We start from the raw sequence: 27,948 nt of genomic DNA on the forward strand, positions 1-27,948 counted from the left end.
CAGTTTTTAAAAGACTGATTGCAACATTTAATGTTTGGAAAGTTAGGAGCTGAAATAGCTTCTGCATATGAAATGGTTGAATGTATCTTGAAGTCACACCATGAAATGTCACAAAAGTAATAGTGCTTATAATGCAAGTGCTTTGTAATTTAACTACCTCCTGGAAAACTGCAAAATAACTTTATCTAAATTGTAAGAGATTATATATTCAGATGTATTTATTGGGTAGATTATTGCTTGTCTTAACATTGCTGTTATGACTCGATGCTCCGGCCCATGACTGCTCGTTTCGTGTTCCTCTCTGGTCTCAGCAGGAGTATGTAACATTTAGGACCAAACAGTGCTACCAACAGGCCAAAGCTGGAGGCCAGAATTGCAAAAACCTCCACTGCATCTGCATATTTGCCTGGTGAGCTGATATAAGCAGGGACAAAGGCCACCCACACAGCACAGAAGATCAGCATGCTAAAGGTGATGAGTTTGGCCTCATTGAAAGTATCTGGAAGATTCCTTGCTTTAAACGCAATCAGAACACTGAAGATAGCCAGTGAGCCAATATAGCCCAGTAACACAGCAAAACCAACAACGGACCCAACTGCACACTCATAAACAATCTTATCATTGTAGTATTGAGTGTTTTTATGAGGAGTTGGGGAGGCAGATACAATCCAGACAGTGCAGATTGCTGCCTGAACAGAAGTGAGAACAATAACTGTGACTCTCTGTTGCAGAACACCAAACCATTTAATACTGGTTCCACCTCCTGGCTTAGAGGCCTTAAAAACAGCTAGAACCACCATGGTTTTTACCAAAATACATGAGACACAAAGCACAAAGCTGATCCCAAATGCTGCATGTCTCAGCTGACATGTCCACAGCCTGGGTCGGCCAATAAAGAGCAGTGAACATAGGTAGCATAACTTAAGTGATAGTAATAGCTGGAAACTCAGTTCTGAATTGTTGGCACGTACAACGGGTGTTTTCCGATGATAGATAAAGATGCCAAGGACAACAGCACAGACACACGTGCCAAATATAGAGGCCACTGTCAAACCGATACCCAGAGGCTCATGGTAGGAGAGAAACTCATTTTTCTTAGGTTCACAGTTGTCACGCTGGACATTGGACCAGAAGTCTTCTGGACAACTGGTGCACTCCATGGCATCTAAGAGAAAAGAAACAGACCTGAGATACTGTCCATATACTATATATATATATATATATATATATATATATATATATATTATATATATATATATATATATATGTATATATATATATTTTGTCCAAACTCCAATGTGTAAAATAAATACTGACCAGTTTCATTGCTGATCTTTCCTTCAGAACAAGGGATGCAGTCAAAACAGCACTCAGGTTTCCCTTTCTTTCTGACCATGCGGGTACCTGGAGGACAGCTCTCACTGCACACTGAGCGGGGTGGCTATAGGGAGATTTTTTTTTTTTTTAATAGCACCACTTTTGAGTTACTTTGCCATATTTTTGTATTAACTCACAATACTTTTACATTGTATCGCAGTATATTTTTTCCTTCTGAGCCGGGTTATTATGGATTAAACATACTGACCTATTCAGCCTCTCTCCTGCCACCCAGCCATGTCTTGTTTACCTAACAGTACAAGGGTCACTGCAACTGCGACTGCAAAAGTGTTGGTGTGTTTACCAGCGGGGTGACGAAGCTCAAAATCCAACCACTGAACGTGCAATTAGGAAATAATAACATATCAGTTATACTGACATAGATTGTTGAGGCGCTAGTAGTCTAGAGGAGAGGGAGGAAGATTGATGGGACCTGCACACATGACTGACCGCCTGATTTAAGCTGTCCTCTTGTGTCCAAACCCTGGCTGCCTAGGTAGTCCTGCTGTACAACCACAGGGGGGGAGTCTAGGGCTACAATGAATTAACTTGCTAATAAGACCACAAATGAGACAAGAATAAGCTGTCTAGCATGCTATTAACTAATAGTATGGTCAGTAGTTGTCTTGTGCACTCTGGCAGGGAAGAACAGCTCTAGATGATGAGTAAACCCGACAGGCACAGCAGAGGACCTAGAAAGAGGCTGAAAAGGTTTTATAATCGATCCATAATAATGCGGCTCAGATGGAACAGAAGGTAAAAAGTATTGCAAAATAATGCCAAAGTAGTCCTTTTTTGGTCCTAACCTTTTTTGTTTTAAACTTCCAGAAGATTTTGTCTTCATTAATTATGAGTTCTTCCCCTTTGAAGGCTGACCTTTTGACCTTCCCCACATTCTGAAGTTTTGCTCTTCCATCAGGGAGCTGCAGCCAGTTCATGATATCATATATTGGTAAGGCATCACCATTCTCATCAAATGATACTTGATCACCATATGATGTGGTGAAGTTGACCTTTTGCAAATAATGCAGTAGCTATGAATATTACAATATGGGGAAGAGGAAAACCACAGAGGGCAGATTAAAAAAAATATTTTCTGTGAACATACATCTGTTCTGCATTTTGCAGTTAGTCATCTCATTTCTCTGGATTCAATCATATCCCTTCCCATAATAAACAGGTGGAGTGCAAAGTGATATCACACCTGCCACGGCTCCAGTCTTTGCAAAATTCCACAGCTGTGCCCACTGAACGGGCCTCTCCCTGGCTCACACTGCAGCATGTCATCAAGGGCATAGGCCAGAGCATACACAGCTTTGTACACATTATACTCTGGCCTGAGATTGGAAACATCCAAAAACTCAGTCTCCGCATCCTCTAGCTTTTCCTGTCCAGTGCACAATGTTCCAACATCATCCACTGAACCTGCTGGAGGCGTGAATCTACACTGAAATGTATATTCCCAAAACAGTTTCACCTGAAACATATTTAAAACCCATTAAAAGTTAAACATGTTCACAGAAATGTAACAATATATTGATATTCATCATCTTATTGTAAGGGTTAAACTCTCACTATGTTATTTCCGTAGCTGTTGTTGTGGTGTTGATCAGGATGTATTTGTCTGAGGAATTCCCCGAACCCTGGTATTTCTCCTTGACGAATGGCAATGCCTAGTATGCCAGGCAGGTAGGGCATGAGATGGGGGTTCTGAAACACAGTAGCTGCTATCCAGGCTTCACTGGCAATCCACTGCAGTCCTGTCACATTCTGCCTCACCACCTGTGCATCATAACAAATATGTTACTTTATACTGCCATGAAACTAAAGCAGTGTCATATAATACAAAGGTTACTTATATGCAGTCCAATGTTTTATACACTACTTAAAGAGAACCTTTAAATTACAATTTAAATTAAATTAAGTTTAAAAAGTTATTTTATCTTAATCATCTGACAAAAAAAAAAAAGTCAGACCTATCGCTATATTCAGTTATAATGTATTTCAAGCAAACCTCTTCCATGAGGTTAACCATGTGACTCTCATGTGCAAACACAATGACCACACGAGCTGTGGATTTCTTCATCACATTCACAATTCTCCTTATTTCAGCTGGGTGATCGCCCCAGGGCAAAACCTCTGAGTAGGCAAGACAACCTCCACCAGAGTGCGCCAGGTGAGATTTGAAAGATCGAGCAGCGTGGAGTCCATAGTCATCATCACTGACAAGCAGACCTGCCCAAGTCCAGCCAAAGTGGGTAAGAATCTGGATCATAGCACGCACCTAAGAGAGTACACATTGGAGAGATCAGTGGACAGGCTGAAATACTCTTTCTGTAGAAAACATGTGTTTTCGAAATGCGTCATGTTTAATTTTTGCCCTTAAATTCATATTTTATTCATTGCAGTAAAGAATGTTCAACCACATGCTTTATTTTATATGTTTGAAGCTGCCAATAGATGGTCACCTGGAAAGCATCACTTGGGATCGTCCTAAAAAAGGATGGAAACTTTTCCCGGTTACTCAGACAGGAACATGTGGCAAAATAACTCACCTGTGGATGACACATACTGTACATCCTGAAAACATCCAAAGCCTTTACAGGCTCTTTTATTATTTTAAGATTGATTACTACATGTTTAAAACTGACCTTAAATCTGAGATCATTTAAAAGATACCCCAAACAATAAGGGCATTGAAGGTGGAAACTTACCATCGGTACTCTGTACAAACCTAAGACAGAGGAGATTGCAATAGAACGTGTAGAAGAAGAATCACCCACAATCCCAATGACCGGAGGGGTTCCTGTACAGGTCTCATCTAATATAAACTGCTCCTCTTGACCACTGACTAGGGATAACGCTGCACGGAATCCAATCCCTAGTTTGACACAGATATCATAAAGACTGTATCCCAGTGTCACATTAGGTAGCAGGTTGGTGCTTTTGTTGATCTCATCAATAGCAAAGACCATGGTCTGGGCCTGCCGGAATCCTAAAATATCAAAACTAACACAAAAAATACTGCTTTTTGTCAGTAATACAGAAACTGTGCCACCAGACTGTACAAGCAGAATACAAATGGTTTAATATAAATAACGGGCATAAAGTATAATAATAACAAAACGAAAGGAAATACACATACTCTTTTCCAATTAACATTTTTCTTGCCAATGGTCTTATTTTGAATAAGAATTAAACTGATACTGTTTCATGACCACTTAAATGTTCTTTGTGGTATATGTAAATAAAACTGTGCATAAGAAGTAGAAAATGGCATAAATTTAATTCATTCAGAGTAATATTTCATCATAATGATGCATTCTACAAGTGGAATAGATTTTTTTCCTTTTTGGCTGATCAACTCACCTGTGGCAGGTAGGCTGTTGTGGCTGTGACGTAAAAGACAAGTCAGGAAAGACAGAAACAAAGTGCATCCCAAACAGCCCTCCTAGAACTACATCCCCAGCTTTGTGCATCCCACTTAGATTAAATTGTCCTTGCGACTGGCAGGAGGATGGATAAAGAGGGGAGGATGCAACAGAAGAAAAGTATGAATACAACAACAAAAAAAACATATGCAAGAGCAATTTGGTATCTAAATATGCCCACATGACTTTCATTCTGTGCACCCCTTTTCTGAACCCAGTCATCAAGTTTCATTGCTCTTGACCTCATTTATTGATTTACAGCTTTCTTTAATCTTAAGCACCACCCATTGGGGCATAAGCAAAAGTATGGGCAGGGCCTAAAATGATTCTGTTCTAGGCAGTATTAATCTGTACACTGGTGATAACATTTCTGCCTGTCCATTTTTCCCAACACGATTCTAAGTTGTGGATGACCATTATGGTTGATGTCGATTAAAACTGTGTGAAACTATGTGTTTTTGTGACATAATAAGTGGAACTCAAATTTATGTTCAGTTGTAGACAATGTAGATAGAGTTTATCAGCTTACATCTTCCAAATCACTCTGCAGTTCACTCTCAGTAATTAACTGAGCAGACAGATATATAGGGTTCACTTCAAATGCATGTGTGAGGAGCTGAAGAGGACGGACGTGCTCCGTGTTGCTCCGTGTTGAACAAGAAGAAGCCAAAGAAGAGCCTGACTGCACGGAAAAGTGAGACAATGCCTCCTAAGTCAGACCTTAAGTGGGATCAATTGAATGAAAGCCTGATGGAATTGAAGAAACAACATCGGATTGTGACCGATGAACTTGGGAAAGATCTGATGGCGGAGTTGAGAGAGATGAAGAAACAGATAGAACCTCTCAACAAGGCAATGGCTGAAATTAAACAACTCCGGCAGGAGAATGAGAAAAAAGACCAGCTGATAAAGGAGCTGGGAAACAAAGTGGAGGAGCTGGATCAACAGGGAAAGCTCAATGATGTGATTGTGACTGGCCTCATAATCAAGCCTCCAACCTACGCAGCGGCGGTTGCAGCTGGGAATTCAGCCCATGAGCCTGGTGAATCTTGTCATGACTGTAGATCTGTTTGTTGTGTTCTTGTCTGGTTTTGTCTTGTGTTTTCTTGTATTTGATTTCCATGTCTCTGTATCTTGTCTTGTGTCTTGTTTTTCCCATGCCCTCATGTGTCCTTTAAGTTCTCCTGTGTTTTTTCCTATGTTCCCTCTGGCTCCCTCTGTCCATTGCCCTGGTCCCTTCATGTGCTCCTCCCCTTCGTTATCTCACCTGTTGGTCCACCTCACCTGTTCCTCGTCTTGTCATCAGTGTTTGTGTATTTAGTCTCTGTGTTCCCTTCACTCCTTGTCCGTTCATTGTCTCTGCCAGTGTCTGTTCATGTCCATGTTCCTGCCTTGCCTCCTCTCGTGTCTCATGTTCTTCCCTTTAACCCCCCGCCTGACAGAATGACCAGACCAAAAATGGACCCAGCAGTTAATGGGCTAGAAATTATTCGCTGGTACCAGGACTTTATGACAAATCCAGCTAGCAGGGCTCGTCAAATTGCTGCTAGCAACCTTTTTTTTCAAGCCAGAGCAAAGCTACCAACCGAAACCCACACCACAGTCACAGCCACAGCCAAGCTACCAGCCCCAGCCCCAGCCCATGCCGTAGCCGCAGCTCGGCTACCAGCCCAGGCCTCAGTCTCAACCACAGTGTCTGCCAATCCTGAAATGTCTCCTTTTTGTGGAACCCGGCTGGCCTACAAGGCTCCACCGAGAAAGCGACGAGCCCGTCCACGTCCTGGCTCCCTGAAGTCAGGCTCTGGGGTCCCAGCCCAAACTCCTGCCTCAGCTCCGGCCACGGACCATGCCTCAGCTCCGGCCACAGACCATGCCTCAGCTCGATTCCCAGCTCCTGTGTTGGCTGCCCAGCCGATGCCAGCTGGGTCATCCCCTTTGACGGAATCGCTGACAACGGTTCCAGCTGGCCCTCAGTCGGCGGCCCGGTCGACACCTGCCAGTGGCCCTCAGTCGGCGGCCCGGTCGACACCTGCCAGTGGCCTTCAGTCGGCGGCCCGGTCGACACCTGCCAGTGGCCCTCAGTCGGCGGCCCGGTCGACACCTGCCAGTGGCCTTCAGTCGGCGGCCCGGTCGACACCTGCCAGTGGCCTTCAGTCGGCGGCCCGGTCGACACCTGCCAGTGGCCTTCAGTCGGCGGCCCGGTCGACACCTGCCAGTGGCCTTCAGTCGGCGGCCCGGTCGACACCTGCCAGTGGCCTTCAGTCGGCGGCCCGGTCGGCGCCTGCCAGTGGCCTTCAGTCGGCGGACCTGATGGCGCCTGTTCCTGCCTGTGGCCTTCAGTCGGCGGACCTGATGGCGCTTGTTCCTGCCTGTGGCCTTCAGTCGGCGGACCTGATGGCGCCTGTTCCTGCCTGTGGCCTTCAGTCGGCGGACCTGATGGCGCCTGTCCCTGCTCCTCGGTCGGAGGACCGGCCGAGGCCCATGTCAAGTCCTGTCCCTGCTCCTCGGTCGGAGGACCGGCCGAGGCCCATGCCAAGTCCTGTCCCTGCTCCTCGGTCGGAGGACCGGCCGAGGCCCATGCCAAGTCCTGTCCCTGCTCCTCGGTCGGAGGACCGGCTGAGGCCCATGTCAAGTCCTGTCCCTGCTCCTCGGTCGGAGGACCGGCCGAGGCCCATGCCAAGTCCTGCCCCAGCGCCTCGGTCGGAGGAACGGCCGAGGCCCGTCCCAGCGCCTCGGTCGGAGGACCGGCCGAGGCCCATGCCAAGTCCCATCCCAGCTCCTCGGTCGGAGGACCGGCCGAGGCCCACGCCAAGTCCAGACCCTGCACCTCGGTCGGAGGCCCGGCCGAGGCCCGTTCCTGCACCTCGGTCGGAGGCCCGGCCGAGGCCCGTTCCTGCACCTCGGTCGGAGGCCCGGCCGAGGCCCGTTCCTGCACCATGGTCGGAGGACCGGCCGAGGCCCGTTCCTGCACCTCGGTCGGAGGGCCGGCCGAGGCCCATGCCAAGTTCAGACCCTGCACCTCGGTCGGAGGCCCGGCCGAGGCCCGTTCCTGCACCTCGGTCGGAGGACCGGCTGAGGCCCGTCCCTGCTCCTCGGTCGGAGGCCCGGCCGTGTCCCACGCCAAGTCCAGCGCCTGCACCTCGGTCGGAGGCCCGGCCGAGTCCCACGCCAAGTCCAGCGCCTGCTCCTCGGTCGGAGGCCTGGCCGAGTCCCACGCCAAGTCCAGCGCCTGCTCCTCGGTCGGAGGCCCGGCCGAGTCCCACGCCAAGTCCAGCGCCTGCTCCTCGGTCGGAGGCCTGGCTGAGTCCCACGCCAAGTCCAGCGCCTGCTCCTCGGTCGGAGGCCCGGCCGAGTCCCACGCCAAGTCCAGCGCCTGCACCTCGGTCGGAGGCCCGGCCGAGGCCCACGCCAAGTCCAGCGCCTGCTCCTCGGTCGGAGGCCCGGCCGAGTCCCACGCCAAGTCCAGCGCCTGCTCCTCGGTCGGAGGCCCGGCCGAGTCCCACGCCAAGTCCAGCGCCTGCTCCTCGGTCGGAGGCCTGGCTGAGTCCCACGCCAAGTCCAGCGCCTGCTCCTCGGTCGGAGGCCCGGCCGAGTCCCACGCCAAGTCCAGCGCCTGCACCTCGGTCGGAGGGCCGGCCGAGGCCCATGCCAAGTTCAGACCCTGCACCTCGGTCGGAGGCCCGGCCAAGGCCCGTTCCTGCACCTCGGTCGGAGGACCGGCTGAGGCCCGTCCCTGCTCCTCGGTCGGAGGCCCGGCCGTGTCCCACGCCAAGTCCAGCGCCTGCACCTCGGTCGGAGGCCCGGCCGAGTCCCACGCCAAGTCCAGCGCCTGCTCCTCGGTCGGAGGCCCGGCCGAGTCCCACGCCAAGTCCAGCGCCTGCTCCTCGGTCGGAGGCCCGGCCGAGTCCCACGCCAAGTCCAGCGCCTGCTCCTCGGTCGGAGGCCTGGCTGAGTCCCACGCCAAGTCCAGCGCCTGCTCCTCGGTCGGAGGCCCGGCCGAGTCCCACGCCAAGTCCAGCGCCTGCACCTCGGTCGGAGGCCCGGCCGAGTCCCACGCCAAGTCCAGCGCCTGCTCCTCGGTCGGAGGCCTGGCCGAGTCCCACGCCAAGTCCAGCGCCTGCTCCTCGGTCGGAGGCCCGGCCGAGTCCCACGCCAAGTCCAGCGCCTGCTCCTCGGTCGGAGGCCTGGCTGAGTCCCACGCCAAGTCCAGCGCCTGCTCCTCGGTCGGAGGCCCGGCCGAGTCCCACGCCAAGTCCAGCGCCTGCTCCTCGGTCGGAGGCCCGGCCGAGTCCCACGCCAAGTCCAGCGCCTGCTCCTCGGTCAGAGGCCCGGCCGAGGCCAGTACCAAGTCCCGTGCCAAGTCCAGTGCCAGCTCCTTGGTCGGAGGCCAGGCCGAGGTCGTCTGCCGCCAGCGACCCTTTATTGGCTCACAGGCCACCAGCTCCCTGCGAACCTCTGTTGGTGGTCCGGCCAAGGCCCAGGAGGGTTTCCCAGTCAGTGATCCGGCCTCAAGAGGGCTTCAGCCTTCGCCTTCGCCGCCGGCCTCCAGTGGGTCCCAGCCCACGTCTTCGCCGCCGGCCTCCAGTGGGTCCCAGCCCACGTCTTCGCCGCCGGCCTCCAGTGGGTCCCAGCCCACGTCTTCGCCGCCGGCCTCCAGTGGGTCCCAGCCCACGTCTTCGCCTTCGCCGCCGGCCTCCAGTGGGTGCCAGCCCACGCCTTCGCCTTCGCCGCCGGCCTCCAGTGGGTGCCAGCCCACGCCTTCGCCTTCGTCGCCGGCCTCCAGAGCGCCTACGCCTTCGCCTTCATCGCCGGCCTCCAGAGCGCCTACGCCTTCGTCGTCGGCCCCCAGAACGCCTTCGTCTTCGTCGCCGGCCTCCAGAACGCCTACGTCTTCGTCTTCGTCCCCGGCCTCTAGTGGGTCCCAGTCCACGTCCCCGACCTCTAGGGGGCCCCAGCCCACGCCCCCGGCCTCCAGTGGGCTCCAGTCCTCGCCTCCACCCTCCTGTTTGTTTGGACCTTGGCCCTCCTCCTGACCCCCCTCCACCCTCCCAGCCTCACTTGGACTCATGTTTTGAGGGACATCTTGGAGCTGTCCCTTGAGGGGGGGGTACTGTCATGACTGTAGATCTGTTTGTTGTGTTCTTGTCTGGTTTTGTCTTGTGTTTTCTTGTATTTGATTTCCATGTCTCTGTATCTTGTCTTGTGTCTTGTTTTTCCCATGCCCTCATGTGTCCTTTAAGTTCTCCTGTGTTTTTTCCTATGTTCCCTCTGGCTCCCTCTGTCCATTGCCCTGGTCCCTTCATGTGCTCCTCCCCTTCGTTATCTCACCTGTTGGTCCACCTCACCTGTTCCTCGTCTTGTCATCAGTGTTTGTGTATTTAGTCTCTGTGTTCCCTTCACTCCTTGTCTGGTCATTGTTCTTGTCAGCGTCCGTCCGTCCATGCTCCATGCTCCATGCTCCATGCTCCAGTTCCTGCGCCTCTGTCTGTTCCTTGTTCCCCCACGGTATGTGTTTTTGGAGTTTTGCATTTTGCATCTTTGATTTGAACTTTGCCTTTTTCTTTGTACTTTGTCTTGCTTTAATTTGCTACTTTGCCTCGCTTTCATTTGCTACTTTGCCTGCTTCTGTTTTTGTGTTCAGCTTTTAAATAAAGCTCGCCTTTTGTTCCCCACGCCCTGCCTCTTGTCCGTAACTGCATTTGGGTCCACCTTCCCCTTTTCCATAGTCTTCCCTAAAACCCCGACCTGACAAATCTGAGATTAAATCTGTGGAGAAGCAGGTGTCTGAGTTCCTGAATGGTAAAGGCATCGAGGTGAATTTCGGCAACGTGGAAGTATGTTACCTCTTACCTCGAAGGAAAGAGTCAGCAACTCGAGCTGTCATCCTGAAATTCATCAACAGAAAATACAAGACTGCACTGCTGAAGCAGGGCAAGAAGCTCAAAGGCTCGAATGTCTACATCAATGACAATCTCACCAGAAAGAATGCAGACATCGCCAGAACAGCTCGCCAACTGAAAAAGGATGGTAAGATACAACACACCTGGACGGCTAACTGCAGAATCTACATCAAAACAAATGGAGCATCAGCTGAAGAAGTCAAAATAATCCAGATCAGGAGCAAGGATGAGTTGGAGAAATACAATAACTAAGGTATGGCTCACGAACACTCCATAACTACAGCACAGCAAAGTTCAACGGTTCTTACACGGACTGAAAGTATGATGGGAATATCTGAAAGGATTGCTGAGCTAGGAAGTGTGGAGTTCATTACAAATCAACATGTGAATCATACCTTATCTGACCCGAACGAAGGAATTGACCCGGATAATCACTTCTGTTTCAACATGACTGGGAATTGCAAGTATTATACTGAAGTTCAATACAGAGACAGCGCTGAGATGGACGGGAAACTGTCTCTAATTCACTTTAACAGCAGGAGTCTATATACCAACTTCGGCCACATCAAGGAATACCTAAATCACTTCAAAACCCCTTTCACCATCATTGCAGTGTCGGAAACATGGATTAATGAAGACAAAGGCACAGATTTTTTCCTGGATGGATATAATCTTGTAAAAAGTATGTACATTCAATCGTTGATCAGTACAGATCAATACAGGAGGGTTGATAAAGGTCAGAGGCACGAATCAACAGACACTGTGCAGACACTGTGTTGAGACGGCATGTGAGCATAACAAATACCATTTGTACCCAAACAATAAGTTGAACCTGAGAAAATTGTATGGTCCAAGGCCAATGCCAGTTGTACATAGCAGGATGTTGTTATAATGTGTATCAACAATGTGAGATAACTTGGGTACGAACACTGTGACACTACTGTGAGTTATCAGAAGTTCTTCTGAGCTGTGAAGAACTCAACTAGCCCTGTAAATCGGCACACAACTGTAGACACACATGTAATCTGCATGTACTGACTAGAGCTTGAATTCAGCTCTGTATGCTACTGCTGTAATATGTTTTGTCAAAGGTCATAACAAAAGAAGTTGAAAAAAAAAAAAAAAAAAGAGAAAAGAAAATGTAAAATGCAAATGACAAGAAAAGATCAGGATGAAGATTTTATCCTGTGGGTAATGGGGGCGGGACTTGATAAGCTTTGGCTTCTCCCGCTTTTCCCTTTCGGCCATGTGTATTGTATTATTTGAACAATGATGAAATGTGATGTTTATGAATTGACATGCCCGAAATAAACAACATAAATAAATAAAAAAATAAAAATATTTAGAAATAAAGAAACAGTGAATGGAATGAATCTGAGCACTGACCATCAAAACCAGCTGTTAACACAAAAACATATGTACAGAAATAATCCCAGCGGCAATGTATAATTTAAGTAAAACACTCAGACAAACTCAAGCACAAATGCAGTGTGTGTGTGTGTGTGTGTGTGTGGGTGTAATAGAGACACAGAAAGAGAGCTAAAATGGCCAACGCAATCTCATGGAAGATTATGTCATGTCTTGAACAAACCAAGGTGGAACACCGTTGTCCTCGGGGGGAAGCCAAGATGGCGTTGTGAGCGGGAGTTTTCTAATGTCGTCCTCCGAAAATATCGCTGTATGTGACTATATTACTGAAAACTTGATGAAACCGACAATTCCCCAGACCTGTTTTGTTTAGTTTATACAAAAGATGTTCTACAGGCGCTATTTCCTCTTTCTTTAATGGGAAAAAAAGCACCAAAAAGAAGAAACACGACAGAGCTAGTCTCAGACGACATGGCTGATGACTCCTCAACTGAAGCTTTGCTTTTAACCACTAGCAAAAGCCCTCCTTCCAAATTAAGAGCAATTGACAATGGCGTCTCGGCAACTCGCGTCATCCTGGAAAAGCTCTCATCCATTGAAGAGTCGTCTCAAGCTACTGCCAGAGTGATGGAAGCTCTCACAGCTACAGTGCAGTCTCTGCTAAATCAGGTAACCACCCACAGCGAGAGAATACAGAAAATTGACTTAGGGGCCGTCCACACGGGCGAAAATTATCTTTTTTTTCTCCGTCTTCCTCGTCATCGTTTTAAGAATATTAGCGTCCACACGTCTCCACTGAAAACGACCGAAAATGCTGTAGTTCATATTCCAGGCCTCTAGGTGGCACTTGACATTCACCAAAAATGGAGAAGAAGACACGGAGCATGCGCATTAAGCTTGCACGCTGTAAACAAACAGACAGTAGACGGAGAAACCGAACACAGCAAGAAGAAGATGAAAATGGCTAGTGCAAGGAAACCAGAATCGTTTGTGTGGACCGGTAATGAGGTCGAACTGCTGCTGCAACTCACACTCAACTACAAGGCGGGTAAGTTGCAAGAAAGTCTAAATATCTTCTGCGGCACGAACACGAGCATGTAGGCCGCCATTGTTGTTGTTGTTGTTGTTATGGGACGTCGCGGGCTGGGGCGATGGCGTCATCGTTTTGGAAAGTATGCGGATTCGCCGTCCACATGAAAACGGGAGGGCTGCGTTTTCGGATTTCTCCACCCTGAGACCCATTTTCAAAAAAGTGCGTTTTCAGGCGCTGCGTTTTCAGGATCCGTATGGATGGTCGGCCAAAACGATGCAATACGTGTGCGTTTTCGAAAAACGGTGTTGTCGTCTGGACGGGGCCTTAGAGACAGAGAAGCTGCTAAAAGAAAACCTTTAACTGAAGATAAAACTGAATGATATGCAGCGTCACGGTAGAATGTGGAATCTAAAAATACATGGACTGAAGGAGGAAAGCGGGGAGGACATAAGACAAATCACAATAAACATTCTCTCCAAAATGGCACCACAAATTATCAACAAAATAGCGCTCGCCGTGGACATTGTCCATCGATTGGGCACTGTGAAAAAGATTGGCTCTCCTCGTACAGTCTTGATCAGGATCACCATGCGATTTTACCGAGACATCATCTGGCGGGAAGCGAAGAACTCCGGGTATCTGCGCGACAACAATCTCCGCATCAAAGAGGCCTTAATCCCCGAGGATGCAGCTGCCAGAGAGAAACTGTGGCCTTTGGTGAAAAAGGCCAGAGAGGAAGGGAAGAGAGCTTCATTCAGAGGCCCCTTCGCTTACATTGAAGGAAAGAAGCTCGACTGCTTGGAGGGAAAATGAGGAGGAAAAAAAAAAAACCTCAATACAGTTAAAAATGGAAACGGTTGAATAACTAGCCTTGTTACTAGATGACTTCATTATCATCTAGGTTACGGGCTAGTCTTTCCTCATGTCATACCTTAACATACTTGCAGAGACTTTTACATATGATCTTGTTTGACTTGTTCTTTCTGAATAGACTTATGCAATATTTCATGATTCATTCTTATATTCAACAGACCCACTGTTCTCCATCACCGGGTCTGCTTTTTTCAACACGAGGCATATGCTCGTATACACTCTGATAACCATTTGTTTGAAACTGTTCAACGGGTCACTTAATGGTCACTGCTGCCATGTTTTTGAGGGCGGCATAGTTCATCTAAGCTCAGATTCCTCACTAAGCTTTCTAGTCTTAGTACTAGTACCATTTTTTTTGTTGTTGTTTTTGTTTTTCCCTTCTTTTGTTTATTTCTTCTGAATGGCCATGCAGAACTTTGAGTTCAACTCACTTAATATTGTCTCCTTAAATGTGAGCGGTCTAAGAGACTTAAAAATATATTTTTTTTGTAAACACTCTGAAGCAGATATGATTTTTCTACAAGAGACTCACTCTGGTGAAGCTGATTGCAAATTTTGGAAGTCACAATGGGGAAATTCTGTTTTCTTTGACCATGGCACAAACCATGATTTTACTCCAGAAGTTTAGAGGTGACATTATTGAATCGGTTACTTCCAGTGAGGGAAGGTGGTTGATACTGATAGTTAATGTTGACAATGCCTGCTTTCTTCTATGTAATATATACGGTTATAACTCTCATATCTCCAATAGGATCCTCTTCTCTGATCTTGATAGCAAGATTTTCAAGTTACAACATAAGTATACAAATGTTCAAATGATTTACCATATTATGAAAAACTGACTTTTTCTGGGATTTGGGGTGTTATTGTGGGTCTGTGGTGCTGCTGTAGTCTTCGTGTAACCTAGAAATTATGAAAGGTAAGTGAGTGACAATAGATTAGAGAAAAGATAGACTGCAAAATGACAACCATGTTTGCCCAGTGTTCACACTTAATTGTGGTATTTCCATGCAGCAGATATTCTCAGGTTCTGTAGGCATTTGTACACAATTGCCACAGGAACACCTGCTTTTATGCAGAATTTTTATTATTCATTGTAAAGTATATTCGCTAATCACGTCGCATTGTTTCTTTGGTAACATATCTAAAGTTTATAAACCGTTGTAACTGGTTAAAAAACAATTCTACTGGTAGAGAAGTGATGGGAGGCAACTGTGGCTTATTGAAAACTACAGTTGTTGAAAATTGCTGGCAGTTGCTAATTACAGGTCGTCACTGCAAATAAGAGCAGGTTCTCAATCAACTTACCTGGCTACATGAAGGTAAATAATAATATGGGGTTACGCTTTTGCCTTGTAACGGCTATTGCTAAATTGCATCCGTGTTACTGCAACTGGACAGCAGTAAACACCAGCTGAGGTTTGGCTAGCTTTATGATGTAAACACTCGAGGCAGGAGAAGGGGGCTGTTATCTGTAACAACGCGGGGCAGACGGCCAGCTTGCCCGTAAAACTTTCGTTAGTCTGCAGTTACATAAAAGTAATGTCGAGGTAAAAAAACGTAACTACTAACCACTGAGAAACATCAATGTTCATTCTTGGCTGCTTACTTTCTTCTGGAGCCTCTTGTTCTGGGTCGGACCGCAGTCTGTTGTCCGGCGGCCAAACTCCGCCGTTGCCATGGTCACATGAAGCTGTCCTCACGTCTTCCGCAGGCAGGAAGAGGTGGGCGGCACCGTGGGCGGCGCGCAGTAGCTCATTAGCATTTAAAGGGAAAGGCACTGAAACAGGCCACCTGGAGCAGGGCTATGAAACTGGTGTTTCAAGAACCCTGCTGTGCTCAATCCTTCAGCTTTTTTCGACCAAAGCATGTTACTAACATTCCATTTAGACTTCAAGGAACCATGTTAAGAGGCAGAAATTACCATAATATGGGACCTTTAACGAGACTCTTGATAGCCTCATAGACCGATTCCCCCCTCGTATATCCCAGGGCTCTAAAACAAATGAAATAATCTCTTCCTTATGTAACAATTATCTGTAGTAGATGCTTGGCATTTCTTTAATGACAACTTGCAGGATTTTACTTGGTGCAATGGCTCTCTTAGATCTAGAATAGACTGTTTTCTTATCTCACACCCTCTCCTGCAGCATGTAAAAAGTGTCTGTCATCTTCACGCTCCTCTAACCGACCATAAATTTATATCTCTTAAGTTGTTAACCTCTGATTCATCTAATGGATGCCGTGGTTACTGAAAATTTAACATCTCATTTTTAGATGATTCAACTTTCAATTGCTCTGTCATAGAATGCCTGTCTGGGTGTTTTGATTCTGATGCTGAATCATCATATGGGAGCAAATGGGAACTATTCAAGTTCACGGTTCGAGGGCTTGCTATCAAACGTAGCAAGGAACTGAAAAAACAAACAAACTACTTAAAGAATCCACTCTCATGCTAAAGCTTGATAGTCTCTTAAAACAAGATATTCACTCCGATGAAGAATTAATGGAATTAAAAAAAAACGCAATTGGAACTTGATAAATGATATACTGATTTAGCCAAAGGTTCTGTCATCAGATCCAGAGCTAAGTGGACTGAGGAAGGTGAAAAAAACAGTAGCTATTTTTTTGCTCTTGAAAAATTAAATTATAAACGTAAGTCTTTGTCTGCCTTAAATATCAATTATACCTTGTGTAAAGACCCTGCTCAAATATCTGACTTCATCTCTTTGTTTTATGAAAACCTCTACAAATCTGAGTTTGAGAAAGACAGATGCGAAGCCTTTTTACAACAAGTGCGAAACTATGCTCCTGTTATTACAGATGATTTCAAGTCCTTATGTGATGCAGAGGTCACAACTACTGAATTAAATAATGCTCTTAAATCTATGAAAAAAAATAAGGCACCAGGCATAGATGGTCTACTGGTTGAATTCTATGTACACTTTTGGAAGTTTTTAGAGGAACCCATCTTCAATTTATTCAAAGAATGTCTTAGAAAAGAGGAAATGGTGACCACTATGAAACAGGGAGTTATCTCCTTAATACCTACTCTGGGAAAGACCCTCAATATATAGATAACTGGTGTCCCATAAGTTAACTAACTACTAAATACAAATTACTTGCCCTAATATTTGCTAACAGATTGAAAAAATGTTTGGATCATCTCATCAATGAAACACAGACAGGTTTCACGAAGGGTCATCATATAAGCTGCAATATGAGACTGGCTCTAGATTTGGTTGACTATGCTTGACTCAGATGCCATTATCCTATTTCTGGATGTTTGCAAAGCCTTTGACACTGTAGAACACAGATTTCTCTTCGCCTCCCTTGAGATGTTTGGCTTCGGATCTAAATTTATCTCTGCTATCAAAATGTTGTATAAAGACATCAAAAGTTCCATTATTATTAACCATAACACTTCCAAAAGATTTTGTATTCACAGAAGTGTTCGACAGGGATGCCCCATCTCTCCTTTTCTTTTTATTCTGGTGGTGGAGCTACTGTCTATTAGTATTCTGAATAACACTCTCATGCAAGGCATCTCAATTTTCAATAAGGAAATTAGAATCTCTAAGCTTGCTGATTACACTACACTGTTTCTTAAAGATAAGGATCAAATTCCTTTTGCTCTTAAATCCATCTAACATTTTTCCCTAGCCTCTGGTCTACATTTAAATTTGAATAAATGTGAAATTCTCTGCCTTCATAAATCAAACGACCAAGCAATATGTGGTATATCTGTTAAAGATTCTGTCAAATATTTAGGTATTCACATCTGTAAAAACGCAATTATAAGCCAAAATGTTAATTTTCTTCCTAGGTTAAACTTAACAAAGAGTATCCTTAACAACTGGCTTCAAAGAGATCTCTCCATCATTGGCTGAGTTCTTCTCTCCAAAGCAGAAGGTCTTTCTCGCTTTGTATATCCAGCTTTATCTTTGTACTCCTCCGACGCCACCTGTAAAGATATTAACGACACCTTTTTGAACTTTATATGGCGTAACAAACAACACAGATTAAAAAAAAATCAGTTCTTTCAAATAATAGGTCTGAATGGGGTCTCGAAGTTAGCAACTTTGTTGACATCAATAACACCTTCAAAATCAATTGGTTGAGAAGATGCTTGCTCAATGGTGAAGATTCCTAATGGTATTTCATTCCCTCCAATATCTTTAAAAAATGCGGTGGTTTACAGTTTCTCTTAAAGTGTATTATTCTCCTTCTAGACGTCCTCTCAAAATGTCTAACTTTCACAGACAAGCTCTCTTAGCATGGAACCTTCTTTATGTTCATAACTTTTCCCCTCATAAAGCCCTGCTATGGAATAACAAAGACATCACAATAAAAAACAAATCTATCTTTCTTCCCTCCTGGCATTCAAAGGGCATATCTTTCATTATTGATTAATTTGATAAACATGGTAACCTCCTCTCTCTCTCCTCTCTCCGCACTTTTGACTTTCCTATTTGAAAATTTGAAATTAGAATTTAATCTTGTATGCCAGGCAATTCCTTCTGGTACCATACAGTTGATGAAATATCATCTCTCACACAGCACACATGCAAGAATTGACCCCAAACTAATTATTGATGGTCGCCCTCTCCTGGATTAAAAATGTAATAATAAATTCATAAGGAATGCTATCCATGCTAAAAAGAAATGTTCTCCAAGAGGGAAATTCTTCTGGGATGAGTTAATTGATGATATTGACTGGAAAAAAGCATGGTTACTGCCTTATAATCTTTGCATCTCTAATAAGAGTAAAAAATGCACTTACCCTTGCAATCCAATGTTATCTAGGTTTATGGATATGGATAGTAAATGTTTCTTCTGTGATGTGGAGGAATCTATTACTCATGCATTTTGTGAATGTAATGTTGTGCATGATTTTTGGATGGACTTGTGAAACCATTTATCTAACTTTCTTAGTGTCTTATACCTATTCACCAAAAAAGATGTTCTTTGTTATTTTACTCATTGTAACAAATCTGTTGAATTTGTAACCAAATTATTCATTCTCTCCGTGTAAGTTCTTTATACACAAACACAGATTTTCCAAAGCTAAGCCGAAGTTTAAGGTGTTTCTTCTCGAATTCAACTATCTTCTTAATTCCCTCAGAATTGTAAAAGACAAAAAAAATGAACTATTCTTCAATATTACGACAACCTGATGAATGTATAACCCTAATATCTATCTAATAACTATATGAATTTTTTTCCTTATTATCAGTGAATGCACAGACTTTGTTATTTATATTCTCTGCGTGACCAATGTATGTACCTTTTTTAAAACATTTTTATTAGTCTTTAGTAACCACTAATAAAATGTTTTAAAAAAGGTACATTTAGTATTATTTTTTTATTATTATTATTTCTCCTGATTGTTCTTTGTTTCATGACTTTCTCTGTTTCATGAAATCTCTTTTTGTCTGACCTCATGATTGTAATGTTAAAAAAAGACAAAAAAACACTGTTGTCCTCAAGTCAGCTATTAGATACACACAAGACACTGTTCCAAAAAGGTAGTGGCTCAACCACAGTACAACCCTATCTAATTTTACAGTGGTAATACCACGGGACACATGTATCTAATGTTATAGTAAGGTCACGAACCATAAGTTTTCAACAGGTCGCTCATAAGATTACGTGTATGTGTCACTATGTACATATGTGTGTACATGTATGTGTTGGTTAGTGGCTAGAGTGAGAGAGAGAGACAGAGAGTGAGACAAAGACAAAGAGCTAATGCTCGTAGTGTAGCAAGAGAAACAGCTGTGGAGACACAATACTCACATTCCTATCACTCAGGTTAGCAAACTCAGGCTCGAATCACCTTCGGTTGATCCTTGATAGGACTGGCTGGTCAAACAGCAGAGTCAACATGGGCAAAGAAAACAGGTCATAGTGGCCATTTCTGAGGGAAAACCTCTTTCTATATGGATGAGAAGCTGGGTTGCGCAGCTCTTCTCTGGATCCAGAACATGTTACGTAAACACGGGGCTGTGTTTGCTTGTCCAGCGAGATGAAAGACTGTGGCCTAGGTGTGAACATCTGTTTGCTCCCGTTTAGTAACAGCAGTGCAGACGAAAGCTGATGCTTCCAGCAACAAGTTACGATGGAGCTGCTATGAAACAGACATGCAGCTGTTTTTATCTTCTCTGTGTATCCGGTTGCTGCGGAACTGACAATTCATGCACATATGCTCTCAGACAATGGGATATGGTAGTTTTCAAACTGTCTGAACCATGTGGTGAGGGTCCCAATATATTCTACTTCTGCTGCAGGGGAACTCCCTTTCAAACCAGAACAAAAGCCATTTGCTTAGATTCACCTTGAGTTGCTGAGGGCTCTAGACATTGTTGGGTTGTCTTGATTGACAAGCCTTTTCAGTGTTGCCCGGTGGTCGTACTACGTACTAGTGGCAGACGAGGTTGGTGGTTCACATTTTCAAAACGGGAGGGTGTTCTCTAAATATCGGATTATTACACCGCTCAGTCTTCCTGGGAAAATGTATTCCAAAGTGCTGGAAAGGAGGCTCTAACTGTTTGTTGAACCTTGGATTCAGGAGGAACATTGCATATTCTGTCCTGGTCATAGAACTGTGGACCAGCTCTTTATCCTTCCAGGCTTGCTGGGGGTGTCATGGCTGTTTGCCGATTAAGTCTTCCTGTGTTTTGTGGACTTGGAGAAGGCCTGTGATTGCGTCCTCTTGGGAGTATTGTGGGGATGCTGTAGGAGTATGGAATACTTGGGCTGTTGCTATAAGCTATCAGGTCCTTATTTAACCAAATTGAGACCCGTGTCTGGCACAAAACTGAACACATTTCCAGCAGGTGTTGGACTCAGTGTTGACCCACATCCCTGATCCTGTTTGTGATATGCATAGACAGGATCTCAAGGCATAGCTGTGGTGAGGAGACCTGTTTTGAGAACCTCAGAATAGCATCTGCTTTCTGAAGAAGATTTGGCTTTGCTGGCTTCTTCGATCTAAGACCTCTAGCAGGCAATGGGGCTATTTGCAGCTGAGTGTGACGCTGTTGGGATGAGGGTCAGCAACGCTAAGTCTGAGGTCATGGTTCTCTGTCCTGAAATGGTGGATTCCTCATATCTAGTTGAGGGTTGAACCCTACCCCATGTGAGGGTGTTTAAGTATCTCTTGGCCTGCTCAGGAGTGATGAGAAAAGTGGAGCATGAGATGTACAAGTAATTTGCTTTGGTTAGGCATGTGACCAGAATGTCCCAGGGCACCTTCCTTTGAAGGTTTTCCAGGCACGACCAACTGGGTGGTGACCCTGGGGCAGACCCAGAGCTCACTTGAGAAATTATATATCTCAACTGGCCCGGAAATGCCTCGTGATCCCCAAGATTGAGTTGGATAGCACTGTCTTAGAGACTGCAGACTGTAGTAACTTGACTCCCTGACTGAGTCAGCAGAAATACTTAATCATTCCACAATAAAGAAGCCACAACATCTTATTTCTGCTAAAGGGTTTTTACTGCACTGGGGTATTTAGGCTACTGGAAGGTTTTTTTATATTGTTCTACCCAAAGGCTCATTCCAATTTTTAATATTTACCCCTACCCCTTGCCAGTTATTGATGGCATTATGTAAACAGACACAACCAGGCTTTCGAGCATGCTGCCTTTAGCTGTGGTAATTTCTCTTGGGTTACTGTGGAAATTATGGTATTATCACAAAGCCATTTCCAGTTTACGCAAAAGAGATAGAGAAGCATGGACGCTTGCAATTTGCTCACAACATCATGCTATCAAGTTAATCATCAAATAAAAAGAACATTGCTTCATTACCTGGCCTCTAGCTGTGCTTCCTCTTGTCGTCCTTCTATAATGCCTGTCTGCACTGATATCTGAGTACCAATATCAAGAGCCCCAACTACAAAACTGAATTTGCCATCAAAACGGGGGATTGCAACATTGAAATATGTCCAAATGCTCAAATCAGTTATAACAATGAAGCATTAGCTAGCTAGCTAGCTGGTTAACTGCCAAAACATCAGAAAACAAAAGTAAACTGTCATATTCGTGTTATTATGAAAAAAGTCCATAATACATTGAAACAACAGAGGGATCTCATAAGTGTGCCTTTGTAAGGGCCATGTAGCCTTGCCACTTTGCAGTACCTGCCTATCCAAACAAGAATCTGGACAATACCTAGTTAGGCTTAGTAGTTGGGGCAAGGGGTTTATTGGGATTGTGTCTTAATTTACCAGTAACATATTAGAATTTTAGATTCAAGAGCATAAAGTTGTTTTTTTAAGTTTGAAAAAAAATCACTCAGAATTCATAGTAAATGAGTCAGTCTTATGACAGTCAAGTTTGGTTGTCCAGGAAAATATGATAACAATGGATCATTTCATTTTTTCTTTCAGGTTCAAGGTGCAAGTATGGATACAGGCTGGAAAACAAGACACAGAGCAACGTTGCAATTTTGGTAATCTGGTTTGAGAATGAGTGGAAATGATTGAGCCGATGTGAATTTCAGCAGATTGATAAGGGTAAGAGGGAACAGGTGAGCAATTTGGTGCATGGGAAATGGACAGGTGATCTGAATTGCATGGATAGGGTTATTGCAGGGCAAGTGGTAAAATATAAGGTTTACAAATTTGGATGGGGAATGTCCAAGGGCATCTTGTGGACATGAGGATGGTGTCAATGACAGGCCCTGGGAAAGTGTGAATGTATCTTAGTCGCGGGACAAAGAAACAGAATATGACACTTTATGACATTTGATGGTCAGAAACTCATGTGGGGCAATAGAAAAACTGTTGAGTATATGTTTAAGTTTGCATCAGCCAGAGACAGGTAAAAATGAATTGCATATAATAATGAACCCGAAAAGTCAGCATAATTTGTTCAAAGAAGGTAATTAATAATTTAAGATTTTAAGTTTAACTTACACAATAAAAAGTCAGAACAACAAAAGAAGCATTTGAAGTTTGAGTGCTTTATGATTTACCTGTAAACGAAAAAAACACCTTGGGTTGAAGTATTTTCACATGCAGTATGATATAAATTAAACAGGATTACATATCAGTAACAGTTATGTGGCATCAGCATTAATTGTTTTATCGTGTAAAAAAAAAAAAGGTATTCATTTTGTCCATTAAATTAAGTTCAATTATTATGGCTGGAAGCCCGACCCATAATTGCTTTCTTTGTGTTCCTCTCTGGTCTGAGAAGGAGGATGTAACATTTGGGTCCAAACAGCGCCACCAAGAGACCAAAACTAGAGGCCAGGATGGCAAATATCTCTACTGCATCTGCATATTTGCCCGGTGAGCTGATATAAGCAGGAATAAAGGCAACCCACACAGCACAGAAGATAAGCATGCTGAAAGTGATGAGTTTGGCCTCATTGAAAGAATCTGGAAGATTTCTTGCTTTAAATGCAATTAGAAAACTGAGGATAGCCAGTGAGCCAATATAGCCCAGTAACAAAGCAAAACCAATGGTGGACCCAACTGCACACTCATAAACTATCTTATCATTGTAGTATTGGGTGTTTTTATGAGGAGTTGGAGAGGCAGATACAATCCAGGCAGTGCAGATTGTGGCCTGAATAAAAGTAAGAACAATAACTGTCCCTCTCTGCTGTATTGCACCAAACCACTTCAGACTGGCTCCCCCTCCTGGCTTGGAGGCCTTGAACACAGCTAGAACCACCAGCGTTTTTACCAAAATACATGAGACACAAAGCACAAAGCTGATCCCAAATGCTACATGTCTCAGCTGGCATGTCCACAACCTGGGATGGCCGATAAACAGCAATGAACACAGGAAACATAACTTAAGTGACAGCAGTAGCTGGAAACTCAGTTCTGAATTGTTGGCACGTACTATAGGTGTGCTGTGATGATGGATAAAGATGCCCAGGACAGCAGCACAGACACATGTGCCCAACAATGAGGTTGCTGTCAAGCAGATACCCAGAGGCTCATGGTAGGAGAGAAACTCTGTTTTCTTAGGAACACAGTGGTCACGCTGGGGACTGGACCAGAAGTCCTCTGGACAGCTGGTACAATCTACAGAGTCTATGAAAAAAGGAACAATCTTGAAATATATTTATATTTCCACACTACAATGTTCAAAACTAAATACCAACCAGTCTCATTACTGATCTTCCCCTCAGAACAAGGGATGCAGTCAAAACAGCACACAGGTTCCCCTTTCTTTCTGGCCATGCGGGTACCTGGAGGACAGCTTTCACTGCACACTGAGCGGGGTGGCTATAGGGAGAAAATGTATTCCTCATTATGCTACAGTGTAATAATGAGTTATCTATGAAGTATATGAAAAGTCAGGAGTAACCTTTTTTGATTCAAAGTTCCAGAAGATTTTATCTTCATTAATTGTGAGTTCTTCACCTTTAAAGGGCAGCCTCTTAACCTCACCCACATTTTGAAGTTTTGTTGTTCCATCAGGGAGCTGCAGCCAGTTCATGATATCATATATTGGTAAAGCGTCACCGTTCTCATCAAATGACACTTGATCACCAAATGATGTGGTGAAGTTGACCTTTTGCAAGTAATACAGAAGCTATGAATATCAAAGAAGACAAATCATAATTTTATGTGAACATATGAACACAGTAGTACCTAGCATGCAATAATAAAACGTAATATTTTACATTTTTCTATATCTTGTGACAAGATATTTATGTACCTAACCTGATAACACTATCCGCAGCAATCACCAAGTGGTTTTAAAAAATCCTATCAACAATGTATTTCACAATAAGTGATCTCTTATCTCTATATTTAATCATACACTTTAATAGTATTAAGTCATGTAAATAGATGTGTAAGTGTGAAGTGATATCAGACCTGCCATGGCTCCAGTTTTTGCAAATTGCCACAGCTGTGCCCACTGAAAGGCCCTCTCCCTGGCTCACACTGCAGCATGTCATCAAGGGCATAGGCCAGAGCATACACAGCCTTGTACACATTATACTCTGGCCTGAGATTGGAAACATCCAACAACTCAGTCTCCACATCCTCTAGATTTTCCTGTCCAGTACATAATGCTCCACCAGCCTCCACCCAACCTGCTGGAGGTGGTGCAAATCTACATTGAAATGTATATTCCCAAAACAGTTTCACCTGAAATGCATTTAAAATTGTTTACAGTTAATAGTTAAACATGTTAAGAGAAATAAAACAATAATATCATCCTTGAAATTTGTCATCAGATTGTAGGGTTAAACTCTCACTATATTATTTCCATAGCAGTTGTTGTGTTGTTGATCAGGACGTATTTGTAGGAGGAATTCTCTGAGCCCTGGTATTTCCCCTCGCCGGATGGCAATGCCTAGTATGCCTGCCAGGTGTGACATGAGGTTGGAAGTCTGGAACGCAGTAGCTGCTATCCAGGCTTCACTGGCAATCCATTGCAGGCCTGTCACATTCTGCCTCAGCACCTATGCATCATATGCAATATATAACTCCATACTGTCATTACTGTGAAGTAGTTTCTCATACTACAAAGTTCTCTCATTCATACACAGGTTTACACACGTTGAGCAAAGTGTTGCGTATCAGCACAGGTGGAGTTCAGCTTAACTGGTAGGAGTACATGTTAGCACTGAAACCCTGCTAAGAGCACCCAGATATTATAGATTTAATTTAATTAAATCTATTTTCACAGCCAAATAATGCATTGTCAGTAAATTCTCTCAGTTTGACAAGTACAACATTGAGATCCATAACTATATTCACTTAAAATTATTTGGTATTTCAAGCCCAACCTCTTCCATGAGGTTAATCATGTAACTCTCATGTGCAAACACGATGACCACACGAGCTGTGGATTTCTTCATCACATCCACGATTCTCCTGGTTTCATCTTGGTGATCAGCATGAGGCAAGACCTCTAAGTAGGCAAGACAACCTCCACCAGAGTGAGCAAGGTCAGATTGGAAGGATCGAGCAGCGTTGAGTCCGTAGTCATCATCACTGACCAACAGACCTGTCCAAGTCCAACCAAAGTGGTTCAGAATCTGAATCATAGCGCGCACCTAAGAGAGAACACATTGGAGAGAGTGATGCATAGGCTAAAATATTCTTTCTTAACAGGTTTCAAAATGAATCATGAATCAGGAATTCATTTTTCATTGCAGTGAATGATTGAATGTTATGTATATATTGTATATTTTTTTGACAATATATTTTTCAGGTTTGCTATATTATTCTTAAGACATACAGTATATGACAATTATTCACCTGGAAGGCATCACTTGGGATCGTCCTTAAGAAGGATGGAAACTTTTGCCGGTCACTCAGACAAGAACATGTGGCAAAATAACTCACCTGTGAAAGACAAAGAAACTACATCCTGAATCCTTTGAATCAGTTAATATTTCCAGGTTTTCTCCTTAAAGTTTTCAACTGATATAAAAAAAAATTAGTAATAATAATTTGGATGGCAAATTGGTAAACTTACCATAGGTACTCTGTATGAACCTAAGATAGAGGAAATGGCAATAGAACTTGTAGAAGAAGGATCACCCACAATCCCTATAACCGGAGGGTTTCCCACACAGGTCTCGTCTAATAGAAACTGCTCATCTTGACCACTGACTAGAGAAATTGCAGCCGGAAATCCTATCCGCAGTTTGATGCAGTTATCATAAAGACTGTATCCCAGAGTCACATTAGGTAGCAGGTTGGAGTTTCTGTTGATCTCATCAATAGCAAAGACCATGGTCTGGGCCTGTCTGAATCCTAGAATATCAAAGCTTAACAAAGAAAAGTCTCACTGTTTATTATTAAAATATTCAGAATTACTGTTTCAAAAGTACATACAACTACAGTAGAAAAGTCAGACAACTACTGTTAACATAATACATACAGCTACTACAAGGGACTTTCATTTTGATAAACTGTGCAAAAACGATCAACATTTAAAATTGGCAAATAGACAACATAACTCTGTCAGAGCAATATTTGATGATTAAAAATACACTGGATTCATGAAATTGATTCTCTGCAGTTTCTGCTTTTTGCTATGTCATTCACAGAGACTCACCCATGGCAGGTAGGCTGTTGTGGCTCTGAAGTAAAAGACAGGTCAGGAAAGACAGAAAAAAAGTGCATCCCAAATAGCCCCCCTAGAAGTACATCTCCAGCCTTGTGCCTACCATTAAGATGAAAGTGTCCCTGTAACTGACACACAGCAGAAGAAAAGTAGGAATGCAACAACATGAAATACATGAACAATAGCAATTTAATATTAAAATATGCCCACATGGTTTTCCTCCTGTCCATCCCTTCTCTGAGCCCAGTGATCAACTTTTATTGATGTTGATCTCTTTTATTGACTTGAAGCATTGTTTAATCTTATGCACCACCTATTGGTGTATATAAAAAAAGTATGGGCAGGGCCTAATATGATTCTGTATTATGGCAGAATTAGTCTGTGAATGATGAAACTTATCATGAAAGAGTAATTCAGCCTGCACACTAATCGCAGTATTCACTTAAGTGTGTGCTATGATTCAGATTCTGAACCACTTTGGCTGGCGTTGGGCAGGTCTGCTGGTCAGTGATGATGACTATGGACTCCATGCTGCTTGATCCTTCCAATCTGACCTGGCACACTCTGGCTCTAACCCTAACCCTACTTACAGATTTTGCACTAGTGTAATCACACAGCTTAATTAAGTTGAATAATGAATGCAAAGTTTGAGGTCTGTATAAAATTGCATATATGTATGTATGTATGCATGCATGTATGTATGGATGTATGGATGTATGGATGTATGGATAGATAGAGATATATATATATATATATATATATATATATATATTTATATATATATATATATATTTATATATATATATATCTATATATTTATATATAGATATATATACATATATATATATATATATATATTTATATATATATATATCTATATATATATATATATATATATATTTATATA

At 43.9% G+C, this 27,948-nt stretch overlaps 2 protein-coding genes across 2 annotated transcripts; one reads left to right on the top strand and one right to left on the bottom strand.

Moving 5' to 3' along the window:
- Window positions 1-254: 254 nt before the first annotated feature.
- LOC115571836 (extracellular calcium-sensing receptor-like) lies at window positions 255-27,217 on the bottom strand. Its single transcript, XM_030401474.1, has 15 exons — window positions 27,033-27,217; window positions 26,448-26,742; window positions 26,228-26,314; window positions 25,753-26,022; window positions 25,219-25,425; window positions 24,833-25,108; window positions 24,318-24,545; window positions 24,112-24,235; window positions 23,847-24,040; window positions 3,846-3,932; window positions 2,953-3,159; window positions 2,582-2,854; window positions 2,184-2,411; window positions 1,318-1,441; window positions 255-1,165 (listed from the first exon to the last, which is right to left on the bottom strand). The coding sequence occupies exons 1-15, from the start codon at window positions 27,215-27,217 to the stop codon at window positions 255-257; spliced, it is 3,696 nt and encodes a 1,231-aa protein (XP_030257334.1).
- Window positions 5,469-11,266, top strand: LOC115596392 (uncharacterized). Its single transcript, XM_030441467.1, has 2 exons — window positions 5,469-5,854; window positions 10,561-11,266. Exons 1-2 carry the CDS (start codon window positions 5,511-5,513, stop codon window positions 10,958-10,960), a joined length of 744 nt encoding a protein of 247 aa, XP_030297327.1. The 5' UTR covers window positions 5,469-5,510; the 3' UTR covers window positions 10,961-11,266.
- Window positions 27,218-27,948: the final 731 nt, after the last annotated feature.

Source organism: Sparus aurata, chromosome 2 (genome assembly GCF_900880675.1).
Source record: "Sparus aurata chromosome 2, fSpaAur1.1, whole genome shotgun sequence".
NCBI classification, from domain to species: domain Eukaryota; kingdom Metazoa; phylum Chordata; class Actinopteri; order Spariformes; family Sparidae; genus Sparus; species Sparus aurata.